This window comes from Cavia porcellus, unplaced genomic scaffold (genome assembly GCF_034190915.1).
Source record: "Cavia porcellus strain 051 isolate PalLab524CR breed Dunkin Hartley unplaced genomic scaffold, mCavPor4.1 scaffold_28, whole genome shotgun sequence".
Classification (NCBI taxonomy): domain Eukaryota; kingdom Metazoa; phylum Chordata; class Mammalia; order Rodentia; family Caviidae; genus Cavia; species Cavia porcellus.
Window position 1 is genome coordinate 40,967,174 of NW_026947511.1, and position 23,551 is coordinate 40,990,724.

General features: G+C 47.2%; 1 protein-coding gene across 21 annotated transcripts in view; it reads left to right on the forward strand.

The window, feature by feature from the left end:
- The window catches only part of Trerf1 (transcriptional regulating factor 1), a 183,690-nt gene extending 160,864 nt beyond the window's left edge, over positions 1 to 22,826 (forward strand). For 18 of the 21 annotated variants that reach the window (XM_063238853.1, XM_063238861.1, XM_063238863.1 and 15 more), the window contains 5 exons: positions 3,683 to 3,771; positions 6,168 to 6,281; positions 12,221 to 12,424; positions 15,562 to 15,809; positions 19,624 to 22,826. In XM_063238853.1, the coding sequence (XP_063094923.1) occupies positions 3,683 to 3,771; positions 6,168 to 6,281; positions 12,221 to 12,424; positions 15,562 to 15,809; positions 19,624 to 19,948 (980 nt within the window). In that variant the 3' untranslated portion in view covers positions 19,949 to 22,826. The remainder of the gene's footprint in view (positions 1 to 3,682; positions 3,772 to 6,167; positions 6,282 to 12,220; positions 12,425 to 15,561; positions 15,810 to 19,623) is intronic. The other 3 variants (XM_063238865.1, XM_063238867.1, XM_063238870.1) reach the window with 2 other exon arrangements.
- Positions 22,827 to 23,551: the final 725 nt, after the last annotated feature.

Here is a 23,551-nt window from a genome sequence, read left to right on the forward strand (position 1 = left end):
AGTTTGGTAGCAACCTGTTTCACTCTGCACCTCCAAAAGACTTACTCAACTTCCACCCACTCTGGAAAATCCTCTTTGGAAATGAAGATCTGGTTCAGAAGCAGCCCTCATTTTTCTGTAATGAACCTGTCTTTCTGGGGTAACTACAACAGTAACATTAATAAAAGTTTGAGGTTTTTTTTTTTTTTTTTGTAATTCTGAAAAGAGCACAGAAAGGTTTTTTAAAAGATATTGTGCCCAAACTTTTCTGTCCCCCTTCCATGTCTCTTTTTAATTGCTTGAGTTCACTGTAGATTGCCCCCAAATTAGCCACAGTCCGGAGCCTGTTTCCCAGCAACTGAAGCACAGAGCATTTTTCCTCTGGATACTGTTCCAGCACCAGTTTCATCCAGTTAATTAGGCTCTTTGTCATTAGCCTTAATCGGCTTGTTAGGGGCCCCTGCTGATAATAGCCCAATAGCCAGGAATCCCAGGTGGAACAAATGAGGCTGGGGGGCTGTCAGCCCACCGACCCCGCATGCCTGCTGAGTGGGCAGCAGGGATCTTACCCAGAAAGGAAGGGCAGAGGGAGGACAGAAGGAGAGGGGAGGATTTGTGCCCACCCCCTGCCTTGGTTTTGCATTTTATGCTGGATTTTGTCCAAGATGCAGAACCAGAGAGCTGGGGTAGAAGCTTGTCTGAGAGTGGGAGAAGTGAGTGCCCTGTCTGACAGCCTTCAGGAAAGAGGCGCCTGAGAATGTCCTTGGCACTGGAGTCGCCGAGGGGTTGAAACTGAGAGCAGGCGCATGAGCCAGCTGGCTTCACAGGGGCTGCTGGGCTCACATCAGAGGGGCAGTGTGTGGTCCAAAGCCCTGGACTGATTTGGGATTGGCTGTCCAAGTGGCCAGAAAAGATCCAGAGCATCTGCTGAGCCACTGTCTCTGTGTTACAGGTGAGGAAACTCAGAGATGTGACTTGCCTGCAGTCACAGAAGGTGTAGATGGGAGAACCACATTCACAGCCTAAGGTCACCTGACTCCCATCACCCTTTTATCATAGTACAGTGGGAAGGCACATTCCAATGTCACTGATCTGTGCTAGGATCCAGCTTAAGAATTGAGTCCAGGGGCCGGGGATTTAGCTCAGCGGCATAAGCGCCTGCCTGGCAAGCATGAGGTCATGAGTTCAAACCCCGGTACCAAAAAAAAAAAAAAAGAATTGAGTCCAGCAGCCCAAGGGTGGGGTCTCAGCTCCTATGAGCAGCCTGAGACAGGAGGCCAGCTCCAGGGAGAGTGAGAAAGATCTAGCATCTCACCTAGCATCTACCTTTCACTCCATGGACTCTGTTGGACACACCTGAACAGAGTGTTGTCACTTGTCATGCAAAGCCTGCAGAACTCCACAGAGGGTGATCTCTTCCTCTCCAGCACGAGCTCTGTGTACCAGGCCTGCAGCCTCAGAGAGAGAGGACGGCACAGAGTGGATGGGGAATGTGCTGCCCACCCCTCTGAAGGTGTGCAGAGAACACACCCTGGGAAGCGGAAGATGCCATCAGAGCAGCACCCCAAAACCACCACAAGTCTCCTTCCCCCATGAGATTTGAGAATCTTCCATACATCTAGGCCAGCAAGTTAATTCACTTTCTGTATGGTTATGGCTGGTGAACCACATGGAAATGACAAAGGGATGTACCTGCACGAAGTTGGCAGACCCTGGAACTTGACTGAGCTACTCTTTGGGCCAGCAGTCAGGTGGCAAGCCTGGCATGGTTGGAAGGAAGAGATAAGGTAGCCCTATAAAGCTGCACCAATATAGGAGACACAGTCTGGGGAAAGTTGGAAAGAATACTCAGTGATCTAGTGGAAGGTTTTTGTCACACAGTGTCTTCTGATGTCCCATCTGAGCTATAACTGAGGGCCACTCCAAACTCCCAGCCCCTCATCCCCCCTGCTGTGGTTTGTTCTGCCAGAGGCCAGCCCTCCAGACTTGTGGAAGATGCTTCCTTCTGCTGAGCATTCTCTGCAAAGCTGCATTTCTTCTAAAAATAAAAAGGACTTTTAGAGCCGCAGTGGCATAAGTGGTATTAGCTCAGTGATATAAGTGCCTGCCTGGCAAATGCAAAGTCGTGAGTTTGGTACCAAAAAAAAAAAAAAGACTTTTAAAAAAAGATAAACTTGCAAATAAAAACTCAGAAATCTGAGTTTACATCACTGAACTACATACTCTGTCATGGATGCTAGGATGTCTGCCAGCAGCTTCAGGAGCTCTGTCCCTCTACAGACGGATTTTACTGATGTCTACCTGAATCTGCCAAGGGAAGAGCCACTTAGGTTCCCTGTACTTCAGCCCTTCGCCTGACTGTGGTGAAATGGAAACCTCAGACCTGCCCTGGAGAGGAGAGAAGATGCTGTGGATCAGGGCTCAATCTCTGAGAAGCTGGTGAATGCCAAGGCCCGGCCATGTGCCATCTGAGGAATCAGATGTGCAGAGTTCAGCAAGCTACAAGAGTGGAGCTTAGATTTTTGAGCTCACAGTAGCTGAACCTTAAAATAGGAGCCCTGCATTAGTTTTGTATTGCTATCATGAAATAGCCAAGTCTTGGGGCTTTATAAAGAGAGGTTTACGTAGCTCATAGTTTTGGATGCCGAAAGTCCGAGACTCTGCTCTGTCGAGGAAGCTGGCCTCTGGCAGGAAACCTTGGCTGCATCACAACATAGCAGTGGAGTCCTGGTGGAAGTGAATGCAAAAGGGAGAAATCAGAGGAGATAGGAAGCCGCAGAGTGACTGAAGAGGGCCAGTTGTGATCTCTGATTGGGCCCCACCTCTTAAAAGTTTTTTCACTTAGTATTGCCATGTTGGACTGCACTTCTAATACGAGAGGGCTAAGAGGATCCATTCAGATCATATCCCAATTATAGGTGCCCTTTAGATGCAGATGTGTCTTGCTCCATATAAGCCCTGGCATTTGTCTCCTGGGTGTCCTTCTTCCTTGTATGGAGGGAAGACACATGAATATCATTTCACCAGAACAGTAGACACGCTATCCCAGTGGTGCAGAACCTCTCCCCTCATCAGTGTGCACATCTGTTAAAAACTGATCCCCCCAGCATGCCTGTAATCCCGGCACGTTAGAAATCTGAGGCAGGAAGATCACAAATTCAAGCCCACCCTGGGCAGTTTACCAACTTAGACCTTGTTTCAGAATAAGAAAGTTAAGAGGGAATGGGGTAGAACCTCCGTGCAAGAGCCCTGGACTCAATCTTTAGTATTGGGGACGGGGGAGACTACAAAAGTACCTTCCAGACTCATTTGCTTCCTTCTGCTGAAACCCTGTATCTGAGCCAACCTGGACTTTGTTCTTAGAAGACCACCATGCACTATAAAATGGGAAATTACAGTACCAGTCTTACAAGGTTGTTTAGTAGAACCTAAATCTCTTAGAATGTGACGTATAGGGAGCACTTCAAATGTGAGCTCTTTCCTGGCCTAGCTCTTGCCTATAGTAGACTCCTAGTGGAAATGTGTTGAATGAATGAGTGTGTAAGGAGCATCATGTCTTTCTTGATTCTTTGCACTTGCTTGTTTCTCACCCCAAAGTTCTCTTCCATCGCTTGCTAGACAAGTTGTATTTTGTGGCTTTAACTAAACAAATCAGCAATTAGGTGTGGGGAGCTGTTCTTATGAAGTTTGTGTTTCATTGTAGGTTCGGACAAGTGGACCTCCTTAGAAAGAAAACTGTTTAATAAAGCACTAGCCACTTACAACAAAGACTTTATTTTTGTACAGAAGATGGTAAGTATGATTTCTCCTATTGCTCACTTGAAGTTAAATTTGAAAAATTGTGTATCTTGAAAGTCTTGGGACTTAGTTTCACATCCTCACCAAAAGGCTTTCTCTGCCCTCACTGGTGAAGGGTCGTGGTTGTTATGGGAGTGGCCCCAGTGTCTGGGGGTAGGGGGAAATGAGGGAGGCAAAGAAGACATAGATTATTTGGATGCTATAGTGTTGGGGATTTCTATCTTAATAAAAATGTATAATTCATAATTCTGTCAGAATAACTAGAGCTTTAGAAGAGCTAAAGCTGGGGCTTCTAGTTCATAATTTGCATAATTTATATCATGTATATTTGACAGATCGATCATGTTTTTGACAGAACTTTTCTGGGAAATTGTGAAGGGGAGGACGCATGACCTCCCCCCATCCTATAGCAAGGTTTCTAGAATTAGGCCCCTAATCATAATGACAGTAATAATATGAACACTTTCTTTTGTGTATAGCATTTTGCTACAAAATAAAACTTTCCTATAGATAAACCATACTGTGTATGGGAAATAATAAAATTAATAGGCTTTAATTGGCTGAGAGGTGGTGTAGACTAAAAAGTTAAAATACTCAGAGTATCTCACCAAGCTGATACATGATGGCACCATATCGATTATGAAGGATAATTCAGAATGTGCAGTATATGAAGAACAGTCATAGGGACAACTTCCATGGCAGCCGGTTGGTCCCCAGTGGTGTTCCAGGGCAGTGTGTCTCCTGCTGCTAATCCAAGGCCTAGCCCAGATGAGCAGCAGAAATCGGTGGATCTGACTTGCCTCCACCTGTAGCCCTGCCTCTGCTCCTGCCTTTCCCTGTCTCTGTGCCCTCCACACCCAGCAATGCTGACCTTACTTGAGTCACCTTTTCCCCAGGCTCAACCTGGTGTGTTTATCAACTTTTCATTAACGCAATATCATACTCAAGGCTGGGTAACTTTGTAAAGAAAAAGGTTTCTTTGGCTCACAGTTTGATCAGGCAGTCTTTGCTGCAGCCTCTAATGAGGGCCCAGTGGCAGGAGAATATGCAGAAGTGAGAGGTTGTACCCTGAGACAGAGCTCTTCAGGGACCTGGCTCACTCTCAAAACAAACTGCTGTCTGGAGAGCCACCTTAGTCCCTCCCAGGGCAGTGTCCTCAGTGACCTGAAGATCTCCACACCTTCTCCTAGCACCCCCAAAGATCAGGCTAATGGACCTTTGGAGAACAAACCACATCCAACCACCTGCTCCCCACCTCATGCCTTGAAGGCCCAACACCTGGGGGCCATGATAAAGTCATGTTCCAGGCAATGCAGATGTCTGAGCAAGGGCACTCTGGGGCAACGTCCTCACTCCTAGGGTAAATCTGGTGTAAAAATTCCAGGTGTTGGGGGTACTACAGAAGGCAGGACTTCTGGTGGTTCCCTTCTCATCTTGCCAGGAAGATGACCACATTTCGGCCCCCAGGGAACCAATAGAAACCTCTCCTGAGCAGGGATACAGGAACTAAACAAAGGAATGTACATCCCTAACCCAAAACCTAGCATCCAAAATGCTCCAAAGATTTTGGAGCTTTTCAGATTAGAGTTGCTCAGCCAGTACAGTCTGTATAGATATTCCAAAACCCAAAAATATCCCGCATCTGAAACACTTTTGAAGTGCTATCTTTGCCTCTTTGGGGATGAACAAGGCTTGTTTTCTGCAAAAGCTAAGTAAGCCCTGGCACTGTAACTTTTGCCTTATATTCCTGTTCTATTACTGAGGAACACTGCTCATAAATAGATTCTGTAGGTGACATCAGAAAGCCAAGCACAGGCAAACACAACAAATGAAAAGGCAGCTGCTTTCGGGAATTAAAAACTGAGGAAGTGCTCTGTGGGTTGGTGACAAACAAAACTCCAGCTCAATCATGACAAAAAATCAAGTTGCAAAACTATTGTGTACTTGCTGCAGCTTGTGAAGAAAGATGGTGTGAGGAGAAGTAGAGATTTGTGCATGCTGATATGCGCCTAAAGAAATTCTGCAGCTGGGCACGGTGGTGCATGCCCGTAATCCAGCACTTACGAAGTTGAAACAGGAGAAATGTAAATTCAAGTCCAGCCAGGCGGTTTAGCAATTTAGTGAGACCCTATCTCAAAAAAAGAGCTGAGGATGTATTCCAAGCAAAGATCCTGAGTTTAATTCCCAGTAACATACACACAAAAGGAATGATACCCAAAGAATTAATAGGTGGAGCTATAAAGAGTGAGAACGAGGTGGGATGGAGGCTTTTTATTGTACCCCCTTTTTAACAGACAGTTTACACACCTGTTACCACTGTTGAAAATTAAATATTCCAAGGAGCTTACTCTGCCTACTGCCAGAGCTAATCCTGCGAGCCTCTCCTACAGGTGAAGTCCAAGACAGTGGCTCAGTGCGTGGAGTACTACTACACGTGGAAGAAGATTATGCGGTTAGGGCGGAAACACCGCACACGCCTGGCAGAAATCATTGAAGACTGCATGGTGAGTGCAGCCACTGACTTTTTGCTTGTGCTGGCTCCACCCCACCACACCTGGGTTAGTGATTGGCTAGTTTTGATTTGGCTTTGCTAGAGGTAGCCAGGTGGCTGATGTGAGGAGGACTGAAGTCCTGCTCCCTGTAGGACTCAAGTCTTGACTTCCTGTTGCAAGTGGAAGTGTACTTGGGTTAGACTTGTAGCACAGTGATTAGTGACACACGTGACAAATGGCAGATGGGAGCCAGGAGAGTGAAATCAGGATGGTCCCAGACTCTACTTGGTTGATTTTTAAGCAGGTGACCTGATGCTTGGAATAGATTCTGGTGATCACAGCATCCCTTAGAAAGATACAGGCATCTGAGGGTTTTTTGTATTTATTGGATTTGGTTTTGAGTTTGGTTTTGGTTTTGAGACAGCGTCTTGCTTTATAATTCAGGCTGGCCTTGAACCCACTACGTAGTCCAGGCTGGCCTTGAACTCATGGCAGTCCTCCTGCCTCAGCTTCCTGAGTACTGGGATTAGAGGCATGTACCGTCACACCTGGCACCCTAGGGGTGCTAAAGTCTCTCTAAAACTTGAACAATAGGACCTCAGTCCCTGAGGACTTGGTGAGCGGCATGCAGATATCCCCAGGGCCTGCATCCCCAGGCAGCCCATCTTAACTTCCTGCGGTAGCAGACGATCACAAGTTACCTGCATGTGAAGTGCACACTAAAACCCTAAGATGGAAATAGTCTCTGATAGTTCTGGTATGGTTTTAGTAATTATTGTCACTCATGGTTAGCCTTGTCCTCCTCTCCCTCCTCTCTGTATCCGAAGAGAAGTGTCCTTGTCACACTTTGTGAGAAACATTCTGGACATTCAGGGTAGACATCATTGCCTACAACTAATTACTGAACTCTGCCCTCTGCCCCACCTACAGAAGTGTTCACATTCATGAATATTTGCATTTATGGTGTCATTCCCTGCATGATGTTAGCACATAGGTTATTTTCTTTAGCAGATACTTAAGTAGTACCTGCTAAGTGCCACCATTGTCTGGGCAGCTTATAACCACTGACTCATCTAATCCACCGCAATGCATTGAATGCCAGTTCCCCCAAAGTAGGAAACTGAGACAGAGCCTAAGCCTGAGTAAGCTGGCCACAGCCACACAGCTGGGGAGTGTGCTGCCTGAGCCCGATTCTTCTGTTGTACTGCAGAGCAATCAAAATGCAAATTCACTGGGAGAAGTGTAAAAGCACATGGACTCATTCCTGCCTCAAAGCCTGAGCTCTCAGCTCAGCATCAGTCCCAGCTTCAAATATGCACAGTGTATTTTTACATTTGAACTCAAGTGTTAGAATAGAAAGTTGCAGGGTAGAATGGCATTGCTATTTGTTAAAATCAAAGATGGCTGTATTCTATATTCTGTATGGAGGACGCCTGTGACCGGGCTTCAAGTATCAGCCGTTTATATCAGAGTAACCTTTTGCTCATGGGTGGCCTAATATTTAAAAGAACAGCATGGCCCCCTCAGGTTCAGTCAGCTAAAAGCGCTTGTGTTCCCACAATGTAAACAGCAATTTGTAATGGATATAAACAGCAAGGATGTTAGGTGGTCTCTGCCTTCTTGCCCCCTGCCACCCAGAGGATATATCTAGTTAGGACAATGGGATACAAGTAACAACTTACCCTTGAACCCCAAGAGCATCTGAGAGCAGTATGAGAAACAGGAAGTCCTAGACAGCTTAGGGTCACTCATCAGTTCCACCATTTCACGGGCGGACGCAGCCTGAGGCCCAGAGGGGCACAGGCTTGCCTGGGCTCACAGAGCATTGCTGGGCAGATAGATGCAGCTCGGCCAGTGGAGGAGAGAGCGCCGTGCCCTGGGCCTGCAGAACCATACAGTGGGGCAGATGACTTTGGGGGTTCAAAAAACCCCTCCCAATTCTGAATGCTCTGGGCCCTATCCATGCCATGTTTGCAACAGGGCAGAAACAGAAGATAAGGTCTAAGGCCATTTTGTACCTCTCTGGCATGGTTGTCACCAAGTGCCTAGGACAATGCTTGGCATAACTCTGCCAGTGTCTGGTCATGAGTGGGTGGACATCTTTATCAGCAGGGGGTCAGTCTGGTTATTAAGAGCATCTCATCTCTGAACTCACTGGGGAGAGATGGAATGAACAGGGAATGCAGAGCCGGAGGCCGCTCGGGAGATGCTGTCACATGAGCAGAGACATCTTGGTTGGTGGGTTTCAGAAAGGCCCAGACCAGTGTGTAGCCTCCAAGGACAGGAGGTGAAGGTGATGGCCAAGGCCACACCTTCTGGGCTCGCTGTCCAGGAGCCAGCATTGAGTGGCATCAGGAGGATCCACACCCTCGTCACTGGTGAGCTTAGGAGTGCAGGAAGCTTCTGTGCAGAGATGACTTAGCCCGCAGAAACAAGGAGGTCTTGATGGACGAAGGCCAGCCAGGAGCTCCTGCCTCCTCCTGGGCACTGTGCACACTGTCAGCCACTGGGCGTTCTGTGTCCAGTCAAGATGAACATTGGGACATCTAGGAAGGTGCAGAAGGGACGAGGTCCTGCTCGCTGTCCCCTGGGCCAGCCCGGGACAGCTGAGACAGCTCTCCTGATCACTGTCCTTGATGCTGTATTAAAGGGCAGCTGAGGGCCTGGGGATTTACTTCAGTGGTGCAGAGTAGTATGAGGTCCTGAGTTTAATTCTCAGCAGCCAAGGCAAAAAAGGATTCTAAAGGGCAGTGAAGGCAGGCATGGGGGTGCACCCCTGTTATCCCAGCACATTCAAGACAGGGGCAAGGAGTACAAAAGGCTGAAGGCTTAGCTTAGCGTCAGACCAGGCAGGCTGTGACTCTACCAACTGTGTGAACATGAGAAAGCTTTCTCTGCCCGATCTCCTCATTTGTACAGGGTGGTTGTAAGAACTAGGGGTGTGTGTACGTGTGTACATGTGTGTGTACATGTGTGTGCGTGCATGTGCGCTTGTACATTGCCTCCTTCATACCATTTATTTAGTACACTGTTGTCTGTAATGCTCAAATTCGTTTTCTGTTTTTTGGATTTTGTTGGCATTTTGTTTGTTTGTTTGTTTTTTGTTTGTTTTTGGAAACAAGGTCTCGCTGTGTAGTTCAGGCTGGCCTTGATCTCATTTTGTAGCACAGGCCGGTCTCAAATTCACAATGATCCTCCTGCCTCAGCCTCCTGAGTGCTGTCAAATTTGTCTTTGAGCAGATTAGAGTTGTTAAATGTTCATTCTAGTTTCTCACGTTAGTTTCTCATAGTGTAAATTACATTTGCATGCCTGAGAAATAAAATGTCATCCCCCTCAAGAAAGTCTGTGGACACTAGATGTTTGGGCACTGTGTTATATACACAGCCTCCTTCCTGCCTTGTATTTACCCACTTTGTACTGATTTTGGGATATTACTAAACGTTTCATTTTACAGCACATCATAAAATGAACAACTTGTTGATACAAAGCTCTACATGTTAGGATTTTTGTCCTCCTATCTTTGTATCTCTTAGTCATTTTGTGAGCCATATGGCTTGATGATAAATCATTTTGTGAATGTGTAGAGATTGCCAGTTGAAATACAACCTATCTAAATTCCCAAGATATGCATATTCAGTACAGAATAATCTACAATTTTGTGGGTACAGGAAATGTTTCTTTTAAGTTTTTAACCCCAAGAATGGCATTATAAGAAAATTATAAAAGTACCATGAAACAAAGAGTATGGTCATTTAAATTTAGTTCATTTTCAAACCTGGCCTGCAACTCCAACACTCAGGAGGCGAGGCAGGAGGATCATTACAAGTTTGAGACCAGCTTGGACTACAAAGTGAGCTTGAGACAAGCCTGAACTGCATAGTGAGAATCTGTCTCAAAAAGACAAAATAAGTAAATTAATAAATTTAATTCATTTTCAGTGCAGAGCTATAGATCATGGTCTACTTAATATCTGAGACCACAATATCCCAGTTTTTATTTTTATTTATTTTTGAGACAGGATCTCACTATGTAGCCCAGGCTGGCTTTGAACTCATGGTGATCCTCCTGCCTCAGCTTCCCAGATGCTGGGATTATTGACGTGTGCCAGCATGCCTAGCATGACCCAGCTTTTTAAAGAAATGGGAAAAGCTTTCAGAATTTGATGTGACTTGGTTTTGCCCGAACCTCTTGGTCTGAAAGATGGAGTATTCCTGTAGTCATAAAGCCATCGAACTGGAATCAGCCCACATGCTATATATGCAAAGAAGTCTGCACGTACGTGATACACCACTGTAAACAGGATCATGGCTAATTAACCTACTGGAAAACAGAACCATTTCTTAAATCTGCCTTGCAGATTTAAGTGTATGTGTGTGATGTCATGGCTGATAGCACCGGATCTGTGTGAAGTGCCAGGTACCCTACACTGACTGGCATTGTCTCTCTCACGTATACACCCCAAGCCGAAATGGGGGAGAAAGCCACATGACCTGTCACAGCAGAGGCAGTGGGTACACCTAGTGTTTGCTCCTTTGTAAAATGGGAGGGTTGTATACAGCCTTGTTCAGTGACACAGTGAGTGTGAAAGCGTTTTGTAAGCATAAAATACGAGCTGCCACCCAGAGAGTATGCTGCAGGGTCCCTTCCCAGTCCTCAGCCTTTCCAGGGCCTAAGGACAGCAGAGAGCTCCGTGGGTAAGGAGAGGTGGGTGAGGCTCTTCCATCCTGCACTTGTCCAGGCCTCCCCAACCCCACTCCATGCTCTGTCCTGTCCCTTGCACTGGATTATCCCCAAGAGAGGGGTGGGACCTTCTGCTCCATTCTGCTCAAGGTTCCCTTGCTGCCATAGAGAAAGTCATTGAGAGAGCAGTGGGTTTCTTGTCTTTTTTTCCAAAATGCCTCTAGGGGGAGAATATGAATATAGAAACATAGACTAGACTTTCTCCAAATCTGTGGTCAGAGACAAAACAAAGTGCTTGTGGTAAGTTAAAGGGAAACTTCCCTCCTTTCCCTGCTTCTTTCCAAGAACAGCAGAGTAGGGACTTAAACCATGGGGCACATCAGGCATCGTGCCCGGGGATATATTCTTAAGCCTCTGAACCAGCCAGACTGATAGTGCACCCCAGTAACCCCATCACTGGAGGGATTGAGTTCAAGGCTTCAAAGTGAGTTCAAGACCAGTCTGAATTGCATAGTAAGATGCTGTATAAAAAAGCAAAACAAAACAAAAAGCCTGCCAGCCAGACCATAATGTGCCTCAGGTTTCTCCCCAGAGGGGACTTCCAGCACTGTCACTGCTTGAGAGGCATGAACACACACACACACACACACACACGCACACACACACACACACACACACTGCTGGGACCTGTGGCCTGGCCAAGGGTTAGTCATTTGTATGGTCTAATAGTCTTGAACAAGGCAGAGAATCTTTTTTTTTTTTCCAGTCCCAGAAATCAAACTCAGGACCTTGCACTTCCCAGGCAGGTGTTGTACCACTGAGCTAGATCCCTGGCCCACAGCAGAGAATCTACCTACAGAAATCTGTCCTGTAGTCGAGCTTGGTGGCACAAGCGTTGTGAGAGGCTGAGGCAGCAGGAAGATCACAAGTTCCAGGCCAGTCTGAGCAACTGAGAGACTCAGTGAGACCCTGTCTCAAAATAAAAAATAAGTCCCCAGTACAAAAACAAAACCAAACTTCCCCCTCTCTCATTAGCATTGTTTTAGGACAAGGGATGAGGGGATCCAAAGTATGGCAGGAGGACTTCTTGACTTCAAAGTCTAAGTGTCCCAGACCAGCCTTTAAGAAACTGAGCCCTGCAGGCTGCCAGGAGTTCTTAGGCAGAAAGAAAGTGACACAGCACCACTCTCAGTTCTAGGAGCTGAAGAGTTTTGTCTCCACTAAAAATGCTCTCTGGGGATTTCCCCATTCTTGCTTTTATTAACATTAGACAAGTGAAGAGGAAGAAGAGTTTGAGGAGGAAGAGGAGGACCCGGAAGAAGATAGGAAATCCACAAAAGAAGAGGAGAGTGAAGTACAGAAGTCCCCGGAGCCTCCGCCAGTGCCTCTCGCGGCTCCCACCGAGGGGCTATCCCTGCAGGCCCCTGGCCAGCCCTCGGGCGCCTTCGTCTGTGAAATGCCCAACTGTGGGGCTGTAAGTGTGTGTGTGTCTTCCGGGGCTCAGGGATGAGTGAGGGCTATGCACATGTGCCAAGCTGCAAGCGATGACGCATTTGCGAGCGATGACGCATTTCTGAAAGGATGCACGTCAGCACTGATGGCTCTATATTGCACACCTGGCTGGGCGTCCCCCAAGGTCACACCCTGTGGACGTGTGTTAAAATGCACCCAGGGAGCCCAGAGACAGGAGCATCATGAGACCCCCACCCCACTGCCTGAAGTTTGCCTGCCTGGAAAGTTTTGCATAAAAGTGTGACTAACTCAGATGTCACTGATTTGAAATTTGAGAAAGTTGTTACAAAGGTTAACTCAAGTTTGTCCTCTGTGGGCTGAAAAGATGTACTAAGGAAACCGAACATGTCGGTAGCCTGAGAGAACCCGTCAGCCCTGGAGGGAGCCTTCCAAAGGCTCAGGGCCTGTACATGGTACAGAATGTGATCAAAGTGGCTTCCACTGGGCTCCCAGGACACCCCCTCTTGCCTGCTAATCTGGATTGGTTTCTTAAAGCTGGGCACATCTGCATAGACAAACTCTCCAGCACTCCCTAATGGGGTGCTACTGTTCTCGCAGGAGGCCCCGCTTCCTCAAGCGCCTCTCTTGTCTTTGCTTGTATAATGTGGCGTGTGTTGAATGCTGCTTATTGACCCTGTCACACAGATGAAGACAGCAAGCATCTGTAAAATATCCATATCCTTGCCAGGTGTGGTGGCACATGCCTCTCAGTTCGAAGCCCTTGGGCTTAGTCTAATATTGAAAAAATGGAAAAGCAAATATTTATATCTTAAAGCAGAAATTCTCTTTATATACATTTAAGAAAAAATTGAAAACGGCAAAAAAAAGACGTGTACCTTTGTATAAAGATGTGTCACCTCTGAAGAGAATCTAAGTAGTCTCTAGCTGGTTTCCATCCCGGGTGTTTAGTGGCCTGGCCCTTCACTCTGTAGTGCCATCTTGCATAGGGCACGTTAGGGATGATTAAGATGTGACTTTCTTTTTGTCTTTTTGAGACAAGGTCTCACTATGTAGTTCAGGCTGGCCTTGGGCTCACTTTGTAGCCCAAGCTGGTCTCGAATTTGCAATGAGCCTCCTGCCTTGGCCTACCGAGTACTGGGATTACAGGCATGTGCCGCCATGCCTAGCTTAAAATGTGACTTTAAATGACAACATTTCGTGGTAAATTTGTTCAGAAACTGAATGCTTTCCCAATACACAGTTGTAACATATACTAAATTTTTTTGCTGGGCAGAAAATTACCTTTTACCTTGCCCAATCAGAAATGCTCAGAGAAGTAGATCAGTTTTAAAGACTTTTAAAATCATGCTGGGGCTAGGAATTTAGCTCAGTGGCACAGCACCTGCCTGGCAAGCACAAGGTCCTGAGTTCAATTCCCGGTACCAAAAAAAAAAAAAAAGGAAAGAAAGAAATCATGTGTTTTGTTTCTCATGTAACATTGAAGTTGATGGTTGCTAAATTAATGATAGAATTTTTTTCTCTGTAAAACAAGAGACAGCTTATGAGCTGAGCACAGAGCACCTTTCCAGCCTGGCAGTTTGTGGGCCAGCCCCTCGGCCTACAAGGTTAAGGAGCTGGTTGCTCTGGGGATCCGGGGTGTGAAGTGCAGTGGTTCTGACCTAGAGAGCTTTGTTCTCCCAAGAGCATTTGGCAGTGTGTGGAGACATTGTTGGGAGGGCTGCAGAGGTGCCATCTGGTAGGCAGAGGTCGGAGACAGTGTCAGACACCCTGCAGCACACATGACAATCCCCACTACAGAGAACGGCCCAGCACCAAGTGCTGAGGCTGGAGATGGTACTGTGTGGCGGTCTTCAAAACCCTGCCCAGGCCCTTCCCCTTTTACCACTTTATTAAAATGTGGGAAGGGCTGGGGATTGAGCTCAGCAGCACAGATGCCTGCCTGGCAAGCACAGTGTCCTGAGTTCGAGTCCCAGTACTAAAAATACAATATGGGGGTCCTGAGCGCTACCTTAACAGTGGGCTGCTGGGCTATCGGTATAGTTGAGTAGTAAGCACTTCCCCAGCGTGCAGGAAGCTGTGGGTTCCACAAAAAGGAAAGAAAGACAGGGTAAAAACAGTGGGCCATGATAGAGTCCGTAGCATGCAGCCTACCTCAGAGCATGTAGTCCGTGCTCCTTGCTGCACTTGGCCTCCTTTTCAGCTGGGGAACCTCTGCTTGTGACCTGAGTTCTGACTAGACCGAATTTGTTACTAAAGTCACAGGCAGGGAGGGAAGGAATGGGTTTGCAGCTTTAAACAAACTTCGATACAGTGATCGATGCACAGCAGCGTTTACAGCATAACAGTTGGCAATAGCTAAACTTTGGAAGTGTCCTATGTGCCCATTCACAGGAGAATAGAGAAAGAAAATGTCACGTATTGGGCTCCTACTGTGACGTAAAGACGGACAAACTTCAGTCATTCATTGGAAAATGAGTGCACCTTGCCCACAATGCTAAGATGAGCTGTGCCACGCATAGATGGTTAAATATCACATCGTTTCTGTTACATGAGAACCCTAAAATATGAATGACTTAAAGAGCAAAATGGTGGGAACAAGGAGATAGAGGGGGATCTGGGAATGAGGAGATGAGGGCAGGGAGGGGAAAGGAAAGGAAGGCTGGGTGGGATGCAGTGTGTGTGTGCCTGCCCCCAGAGGGGTGCTGTGTTGGCAAAGATACAGGAAAAAAAAACAGGCGTTTTGAAAGCTAGTCCATCCCCTCTTACTGTGCAGATGGCAAACAGTGGGGGAAGTAGCTAACAGCCTCCCCCTTAGGCACAGGAAAGCAGGCACTGGACGCCTTGTCTGCTGACTTCAAATGGCAAGGCAGAGCTGGGTGTGGTGGCGCACACCTGTAATCCCAGCGCTTGGGAGGCTGAGACAGGAGGATCACCGTGAGTTCAAGGCCGCCCTGAACTACATCATGAGACCCTGTCTCATAAAACAAACTAAAGGACAAGATGGAAGGTTGCGTATTTAATCTTCACCCTCTGTGGTACCTGCCAGAGTCGCTTTGATAAAACCGTGCCCGTGTTTACACTGTTGTATATGTCCCTGTTTCACAACCAAGTGACTAATAACCCTAATTTCCTTTTCAGGACTGTAGATGTCATGTCACTCCCTTTCTCCCCCAGGTGTTCAGCTCCCGACAGGCACTGAACGGCCACGCCCGCATCCACGGTGGCACCAACCAGGTGGCCAAAACCCGCGGAAACGTCCCCTCTGGGAAGCAGAAGCCCAGCGGCGCCCAGAGTGGGTACTGCTCAGTGAAGAGCTCACCCTCCCACAGCACCACCAGCGGCGAGACAGACCCCACCACCATCTTCCCCTGCAAGGAATGTGGCAAGTAGGTGACGCGCGCCAGGGCCAGGGTGCAAGCTCAGGGCCTGGGCCTCTGCTGGGGCTGGGGAGCTAGAGGAGGACTCCAGCTCCCAGGCTCCCCTTCCTGGTGTCCTTGGGGTCTGGAAGGGCACTGCCCTACGCCTCAGAATGGGACACTGGTGTCACTCTGTGTCCTTCCTGAGTGATGTCAGGTGGCCCTAGAGCCCTGACCAGGAGTGCTCTGGAGCAGAGACACTTAAGCTGGGCACCCAGCCTCGCTGCTCAGCCCTGCGTCCTGCAGAGAGCACTAATCAGCCACTGCACTCTGCGGTGGCCTTAAGACAGAGCCACAGACCCTCTGTATCATAACCCTCTCAGGGTTTGCTTTGAGAAAGCCCCGTGCCTATTTTACCCTCTCCTGTGTCAGCCGGCTGGTAGGGTGCACTCGTGAGGTCTCCCTGCCCTCTTAAGTCAGGGTTAAATAGGGAGGGCGCTGGCGACAGGTGGCAGTAATAGCAGTCCAAGTTCCTGAGCACTCCCTGTGCTGCTGCTGTGTGTGCGTGAACGCATTGATCCTCACACAGAAACTCCCATGTGGTGTCTGCCGGCTTACAAAAAAGAGCGAGGAGCCAGGTGGTGGTGCACATCTGAGATCCCAGCGCTCTGAAATGCTCAACCTGGGCAACTTAGAGAAACCCTGTCTCAAATGAAAACAAGAAAAGGCTTGGAGGCGGCTCAGTGTGACGGACCTGGGTTCAATTCCCAGTGTCCAAGTGCTGAAGGAAAGGAAAGATAAAAAATAAAATTTAAAAAAAAGTTAAAGGATGAAAGGCTCATTTCAACTCAAAAAAAAAAGAAAGAAAAGGAAAGACATAAAGTCAGGTGAAGTGCCTTGCCCCTGGGCACACTGCCAGTGGAAAGGAGTTTTAAACCCAGCTTTGGTTCCTGTTGCCCTGTCCTCTCAGTTTGCTTGGTTTACTCACTTTAGGAAGGAGATAGGGGTGGTGCGATGCCTGGCTTCCAGGAGAGAATTCCATTTCCCTCTCTGGGTCGCCTGCCCTGGAGGCCCTCAGATCCCATGGGCCCCCCTGTGGGACCTTTGCTCCCATAACCTCAGTGCTTCAGATGTACAAGACCGTTATCGGGGGAGGCCCAGGCCTTCCCCCCGGAAGGTGTGAGAGCTGTGCCTCCACATCCTTAGGGACTCGACTGGACCACTTGACAACAGCCGCTGCAGTTCCCTAATGCAGGTCAGAGGTGGCCCCTGCAGTGGGTGCCTCAGGCCCAGAGCTGTCCTCCCTTCTTGAGCGCAGGGATAGAGAGATTAGTGTAAGTCTCCCACTCTGTGCCCCGCAGTCACTCAGAGCCTGGACACCACAGCATCTTGACGTCACCCCCCACTACCTGTTGGGGAAGCATGGAAGGAAGGGGCACTGCTTGCTCTAGGCCGTTTTACTAGCGGCAGCAATGCAGCCACACTCCCTCCCACCTGCTGTCCCGGAGGAGCAGGGCAGGTGCCTTCCCCTTCAGGTCACGCAGGCTACAAGTTTATTCCACCAGGTGGGGACAGAAGATATTTTTACACAAGTGCGAACAGGTCAGGCACTTGAAACTCTGAAACCTGAAATGCTCCAAAATTGGAAACTCCTGGCGCATCAACACAGTGCCACAAGTGGAAAATCCACTCCCTAAAACTTTGCCTCGTGGGCAAAATTATTATGAGCTATCACAAGGGGGTGGGGATTTAGCTCAGCGGCATAAGCACCTGCCTTGCAAGTACACAGTCATGAGTTTGATCCCTGGTACCAAAAAAATAAAAATAAATAAATAAATAAAAATTAAAAAAGAGGGGGGCTGGGGATTTAGCTCAGCGGCGTAAGCACCTGCCTTACAAGCAGGCAGTCGTGAGTTCGATCCCTGGTACCGATAAAAAACGAGAAAGACCAAAATAAATAAATAAATAAAGAGAGCTATCACATAAAATTGCCTTATATAAAGTTATATGAATCAGATGAATGTCATGTTTAGGCCTGGGTGCCAGCCTCGAGGTACCTGTTATATACGTGCAAATATTCTGAAATCTGAGGCACTTCGGTAAGGGAGCCTCAGCCTGTATTTCATACTGAGAGGAAAGCATGAGTTGAGAAGTATGTGTGTAGTATTTTTTTTATTTTTATTTTTATGCTGCTTGGGTTCTTTTTCTACCAGAAGTTCCGTTAGTATCCAAGGTAAAGTAGAACGCTGTACGTGGTTCTAACACCCAGCAGGTGTTCACAGAGTGTCTCCTGCGGCTGCTGGTACATTTATTACATAAGCAGTTCATCACCCCTGTTGACCTGGGCCTTAGAAATCAGGTCTTGATATTTTTTCAGTTTGTTCATTCTGTTTTTCTTTCTGAGCTAGGAAGTCAATGTGGAATATTTATGCAAACACCTCCTCCCTTAAGTACAGTCTCAGTCTCACATCTGGGCAGACTAGTTCTGAAAATAGCCAGAGAGTAAATATGAGAAGCGTGGTGGGCCTGCTGCCTCTGTCTGAACTACTCATCCCACACTGTAGTGCAGAAGTGGCTGTCACAGTGTGCAAAGAGACAGATAGGACCGTGTCCCAGTAGCGTTTTCTTCACAAAGAACGGGCGAGAGGGGCTGGGGATGTAGCTTAGCCACGTAAGCGCCTGCCTGGCAAGCGTAAGACCCCAAGTTTGATTCCCAGTACAAAAAAAAGTCTAGATTTGATCCACAAACCAAAGTTTACAGGAACCTGATCAAAAAAACCCCCAAAATATGGCATCTTTTTTCCCAGCATTGTTTAATCTCAGCACTGTTACATTTTAGGCTTAATAATTCCTAGTCTGGGGAAGAGGAACCGTACTGTAAGTGGGGCATATAACAGCATCCCTGACCCCACTTAGTATCAGAAGGACATCTCCCTCACTCAGCCGAGACCACCAAAACTGTCCCCCGACATTGGCAGACATCCTTCGTGAGGGTATGCCCACGCAGAGCTAAGACCTACTTCCATTCTGAGGCCCAGAGAAGGAAACTATGATAATATTATGGCTCACAGCAAGCTGCCTTCTGCAACAAGAAGGGTGGGTGCAGCTCAGGAGTCCAGCCCAATAAAGACAAGAGACAGGAGCAGGCCACAGCCTTGCACACCTGCTTTTGCAGTACTCTGGGAAGCTGAGACAGGAGGATCGAATGTCTAAATCCAGCCTGAGCACCTTAGAGATTTAGTGAGCCCTGACCCTGTCTCAGAACTTTAAAATGGGGATGTAAGTCAATCCCTAACACCACAAAAAAGAAAAACAGAGAGTGACCGTTGGCGTTGGCCATGTAAGATTATCAGTGACCTCAAGGAGGGTTCTGGGATTGAAGTGGAGGGAAAAAGAGGCTGACAAGCTGGGAGAAAAGGGGACGCCACAGTGTGTGCAGGCACATCCTCCTGCACCCTCCACAGAGGAACAGGGCTAGGGCCAGGGCGCGGCTGGCTTGCTGCATACACGGCCTATCAGAGTTCTTAGCATTTCTGGGGATGCTCCGGTGGAGAGCAGATGGGGAAGGTGGGCAGAGGGCGGGGGCTGGAGGAGGAGGAAGATGGAGAGCTCCAGACTCCAGAGGGACAAGAAGGCCTTTGAGAGGGACTCTGCCATTGCCACACCAGTCCCAGGGTCCCCACCCCTCTTCTTCGTAATGCTTAGAAGAGGTGACAGGTCACAGCAGGAGGTGGTCCTGGGATTCTGTTAGACATCCCAAACTACCATCCAGCCTGCACCCCCTGCCCTGTAGGACACTAGGATTTTCAGGGACTCCATCACTTGCTGCTTTCTTCCTTTTTAGGGTCTTCTTCAAGATCAAGAGCCGAAATGCGCACATGAAGACCCACAGGCAGCAGGAGGAGCAGCAGAGGCAGAAGGCCCAGAAGGCAGCCTTCGCGGTGGAAATGGCGGCCACCATTGAGAGGACTACGGAGCCAGCAGGGCCGCAGAGGCTGCTGCCCCTGGGCCAGCTCGGCTTGATCAAACCCATCAAGGACGTGGACATCCTGGACGACGATGTGGTCCAGCAGTTAGGAGGCGTCATGGAAGAGGCCGAGGTCGTGGACACCAATCTGCTCTTGGACGACCAGGACTCGGTCTTACTTCACGGTGACACGGAACTCTAACGCCTCGTGGCTGCTTCCAGACGACGGTGGCTAGAACTCACAGCCTCCCTCCTCACGAATCAGGAAACCTGGACTGCCCATTTGTTTTGTAAACCCTTTTAAACTACCTGTTTAAAAAGTGGTCATTTTATTCAGGTTTAGGAAAAAAATCCAGTTTCTTCTCCTTTTAGTTTCTTAAATTGTTTTTGTTGGGGCTTGGGGGGAATGAGTAATTGGCACAACTGTCTTTAAGAGGTGTTTCATCTGGGCTACGCCCTCATGAAACAATTGTCATTCCCCCTGGGGAGTGACCCTGATATTCATGTTCCAAGTTGCTCTCAGATGTCAACCGTCCTGGTTGCCTTCCATCGCAAAGCTTGCTGGGAGAGAGTGTGTCCGTGTGTATACGTGAGGCAGGCACCTTCTTCATGCTGGGGCCCAGGGTCAGCTTCTCCACCTGGAGTTAAGTTTTTTCTGTTCTGACCCACCAGGCACTGTTCCTTTTCCCAACAGAATAGCTCAGAAGAGCCTGTTCCTTTGTTCTGCCCGGTGGAGATCTAAGATTACTTTGTGCCACTTGGATGTCCTCTGAACCCTCCTTCGCTGGACTTGGCTGTCGTTCACCCCTAGAGTGACGTTTATCTAGAGGCCAGCCATGAAGGATGAGAGTTTTAAAACTAGGACACAAGGACGGCAAATACAAGGGAAATTGCATTGAGGCCGACAGAAGTGGTTTCAGATACACGTTAGCTACTATCTTGCATTCAAACCATGAATGTATTCTCTCCCAGTCACTTGCCAAAGCATTTCTAGACTTTGCTCAGCTGCTAAGCTACACAACTGCTCTGCCACCCCCTGCCTCCGCAGCAGGGCCGCTGTTGGTACTTGAAGGCAATAAACCTGTCATCCTTCTAAACCGTCATTGCCCGGGCTTCTGACCTGGGTCCCACCCGCCTGTCCCACTGTGGGTGCAAGTCAGCCTGGGCACAGCCCCACGCAGAGAGGCCCCCGCTGTTGGCTCCCTGTCAGTGTTAATGCTGCGTAGCCCCTGCTCGCAGGCGCTGTGCTCCTGAAGTAGACTTGTTCCTGGCCCCATGGCAGTGGTGCTGTCACCCTGGGTCACTGGGCTGGCACAATGACAACCTTAGACTCTCGGCAGAGGCAAAGGTAGGACCTGGACATCCTTTAATTCAGCTCTGCAAGAGCATTTAGCATGCAGCCCCCAGGCAGTGGTTCCTGAATCTCAGGGAAGCCACAGACAACAGAAAGATAGATTCACTCCATTTCCGTTCTTTTGTTATCCGAGAAGTTGTCTTGGGGATTTCTTTCATCTTCCCTCTAGGAAAAAAATAGTAATTTGCTGCCATTTCAACGGGTTGCTCTGTCTTGTTTTCAAGTTTTTGGTTAGGAACTACCCGGGCGCCCTGCGCCAGCTTCTGGCAAAACTATCCCAGAACCTTTCCAGCTGCCAGGTCAGTGGCTGCTGACCAGCCTCCTCCCTGCGGTGTCTGAGGCCGAGTCCTGACGACTGGCACAGCAGCAGATGCCCAGCAAATGCTGAGAAAGCACATTTCCTCTCATTGGGAAATTTGGCCAGTTCTTCCAGTTGTAAGCATTAGAGATACGTTGAGTTGTCACAGCAAAAATAAGATTCTCAGTTTGATTTTAATTTTCCATGCAGTATAGTGTAAGGCTCTCTACTTGAAATAACCAAAGAACTCCTCCATAATGAGACAGTTCGAATTACCTGAATTAGTATTTCTCAACTATCAACTTTAAAAATTGACTTCCCACGATACGTTGCACTTGCTGTTCCCGAAGCAATTCTGCCTGCATGTCTGTGTTGTGTTGCAAAGCTCTCCCCACAGTCCGCCCCGCAGAACTTCCCTTCCTGACTGTCCACGTCTTCACCATGGTTACTGTTTACGATCAGATGGTTTTTCATTCGTGAATTTAGACCTCTTCGAGAAAGCTTGTACATAAAAAAGTTAACAGATATATTTTATGGAAAAACCCATCTTATTTTCAAATATATTTAACTGCTGTTATATTTTATTAGAGGAAGGTTGTAAATATTTTCTAGGAGTTCTATTGTAAAGAAAAGTATTTTTGAAAAAAATTAATGTAATAAAAAGGAAAACATTTTTAAATAGCGGTTGTGATTCCTTCCTGTTCTGGCTTCGTTATGTTCTATTCTCAGCAGATGATTCGCATGCCTTCCATATTGGGATGTAATTTATTCAGGTTTGCACTATTATGTAAGTTGACATCATAATATCTAGTGTGCTTAACTGTATTTTCCTGGAATGCAGGTCCCTTGGTCCATATCAAAGCACTATGTATAGCATATTCATAATTTTTCTTTTGTAATGTGTGTATTTTTAATAAGGATTTTATGTAACATTTTGGCAAAAAAAAAAGTATTTTCTAGTGAATTTTATAATAACATTTTGCTAAAAATGTTTCTTCCTAGGTCAGTTTTTGTTAAGGTGAACCAAAAGTCTTATTTTACAAGGGGTTTGAAAAAGTTTGAGGCTTGAAAGCAAAGTTATATTTAAACACCATATGTAACAAATAAATAAAGATGTTTTATAGACTTGTCCTAAAAAGGCGCATTCCTTAAAGAACAAAAAAAGAAAAACTGGGGCATTCTAGATTGTTTCCCATCCTGGATGTTAAGGATGTTTAAAAATTATCATAATACTTTTTTCAAGAAGGAAATCAGAATTTTAGTTAGGTTCCAGTTATACGGCTTCTCAGAAATTGATTACAGTTCCTATAGGCGGGGCATTCTTCAGAGAGAAATGTAACCAAATACACACTGTCATATTTATTTGTGAAAACCTGATTCAATATTGCATCAGCTGCTCTGAAAAATAAAATCTTAATTTTGAGTTTCGCCTGGTTTAAATATTCCTTTTTTTCTAGCCACTGAACTGACATCCTGGTGCTGGATCAAGGCCCATTTGCCTGGTATCGATTCCTGTACACAACAGGAGGTTTGCTTAATCAAACTTAAATCTCATTAAATTGCCCCCGACACACACCCCAGAAGCCTGGACACGCTCCTTGCCCTTATGTGGAAGGTGAGCTGTTTAAAGACAGCCCCGTACACCACGCCACTCACACCCCTCTCTCACTCTAAGAGGGGTCTTAAGGAAGCTGTCTACATTGTGTGTTCCGCCTGGTGTAGGTAGGTTGTCAGTCTGAATTTCCAGATTTTCCTGTGCTTTACTTTTTTAAATAGTCAACAGTGAACTGTAAAAGAAATATGAAACTCTGGATTTTACACAGAGTTTTCTGCCCTAAGGAGGATACTCCTGTACAAGATCTTAATCTAGGTTCTGTTTGTTTAAAACTTTGCTTTTAACCATCTATTTTAGTAGTTTGTTCTTCAGGGTTTTTGTTTGTTTGGTCTTTCTCAGACAGGGTCTTGCTATATAGTTGAAGTTGGCCTTGAATTCCCTATATAGCCCAGGCTGGCCTCACCCTCCCTACTGCTGGGATTCAGGTGTGCGCCACCACACCTGGTTAATCATCTATTTTAGATGGTCCTAAATCAAATACAGTAAGGATTCTTTTAGTAGCGGTATGCATTTAGCCAGTGTTGTACGATACAAGTCA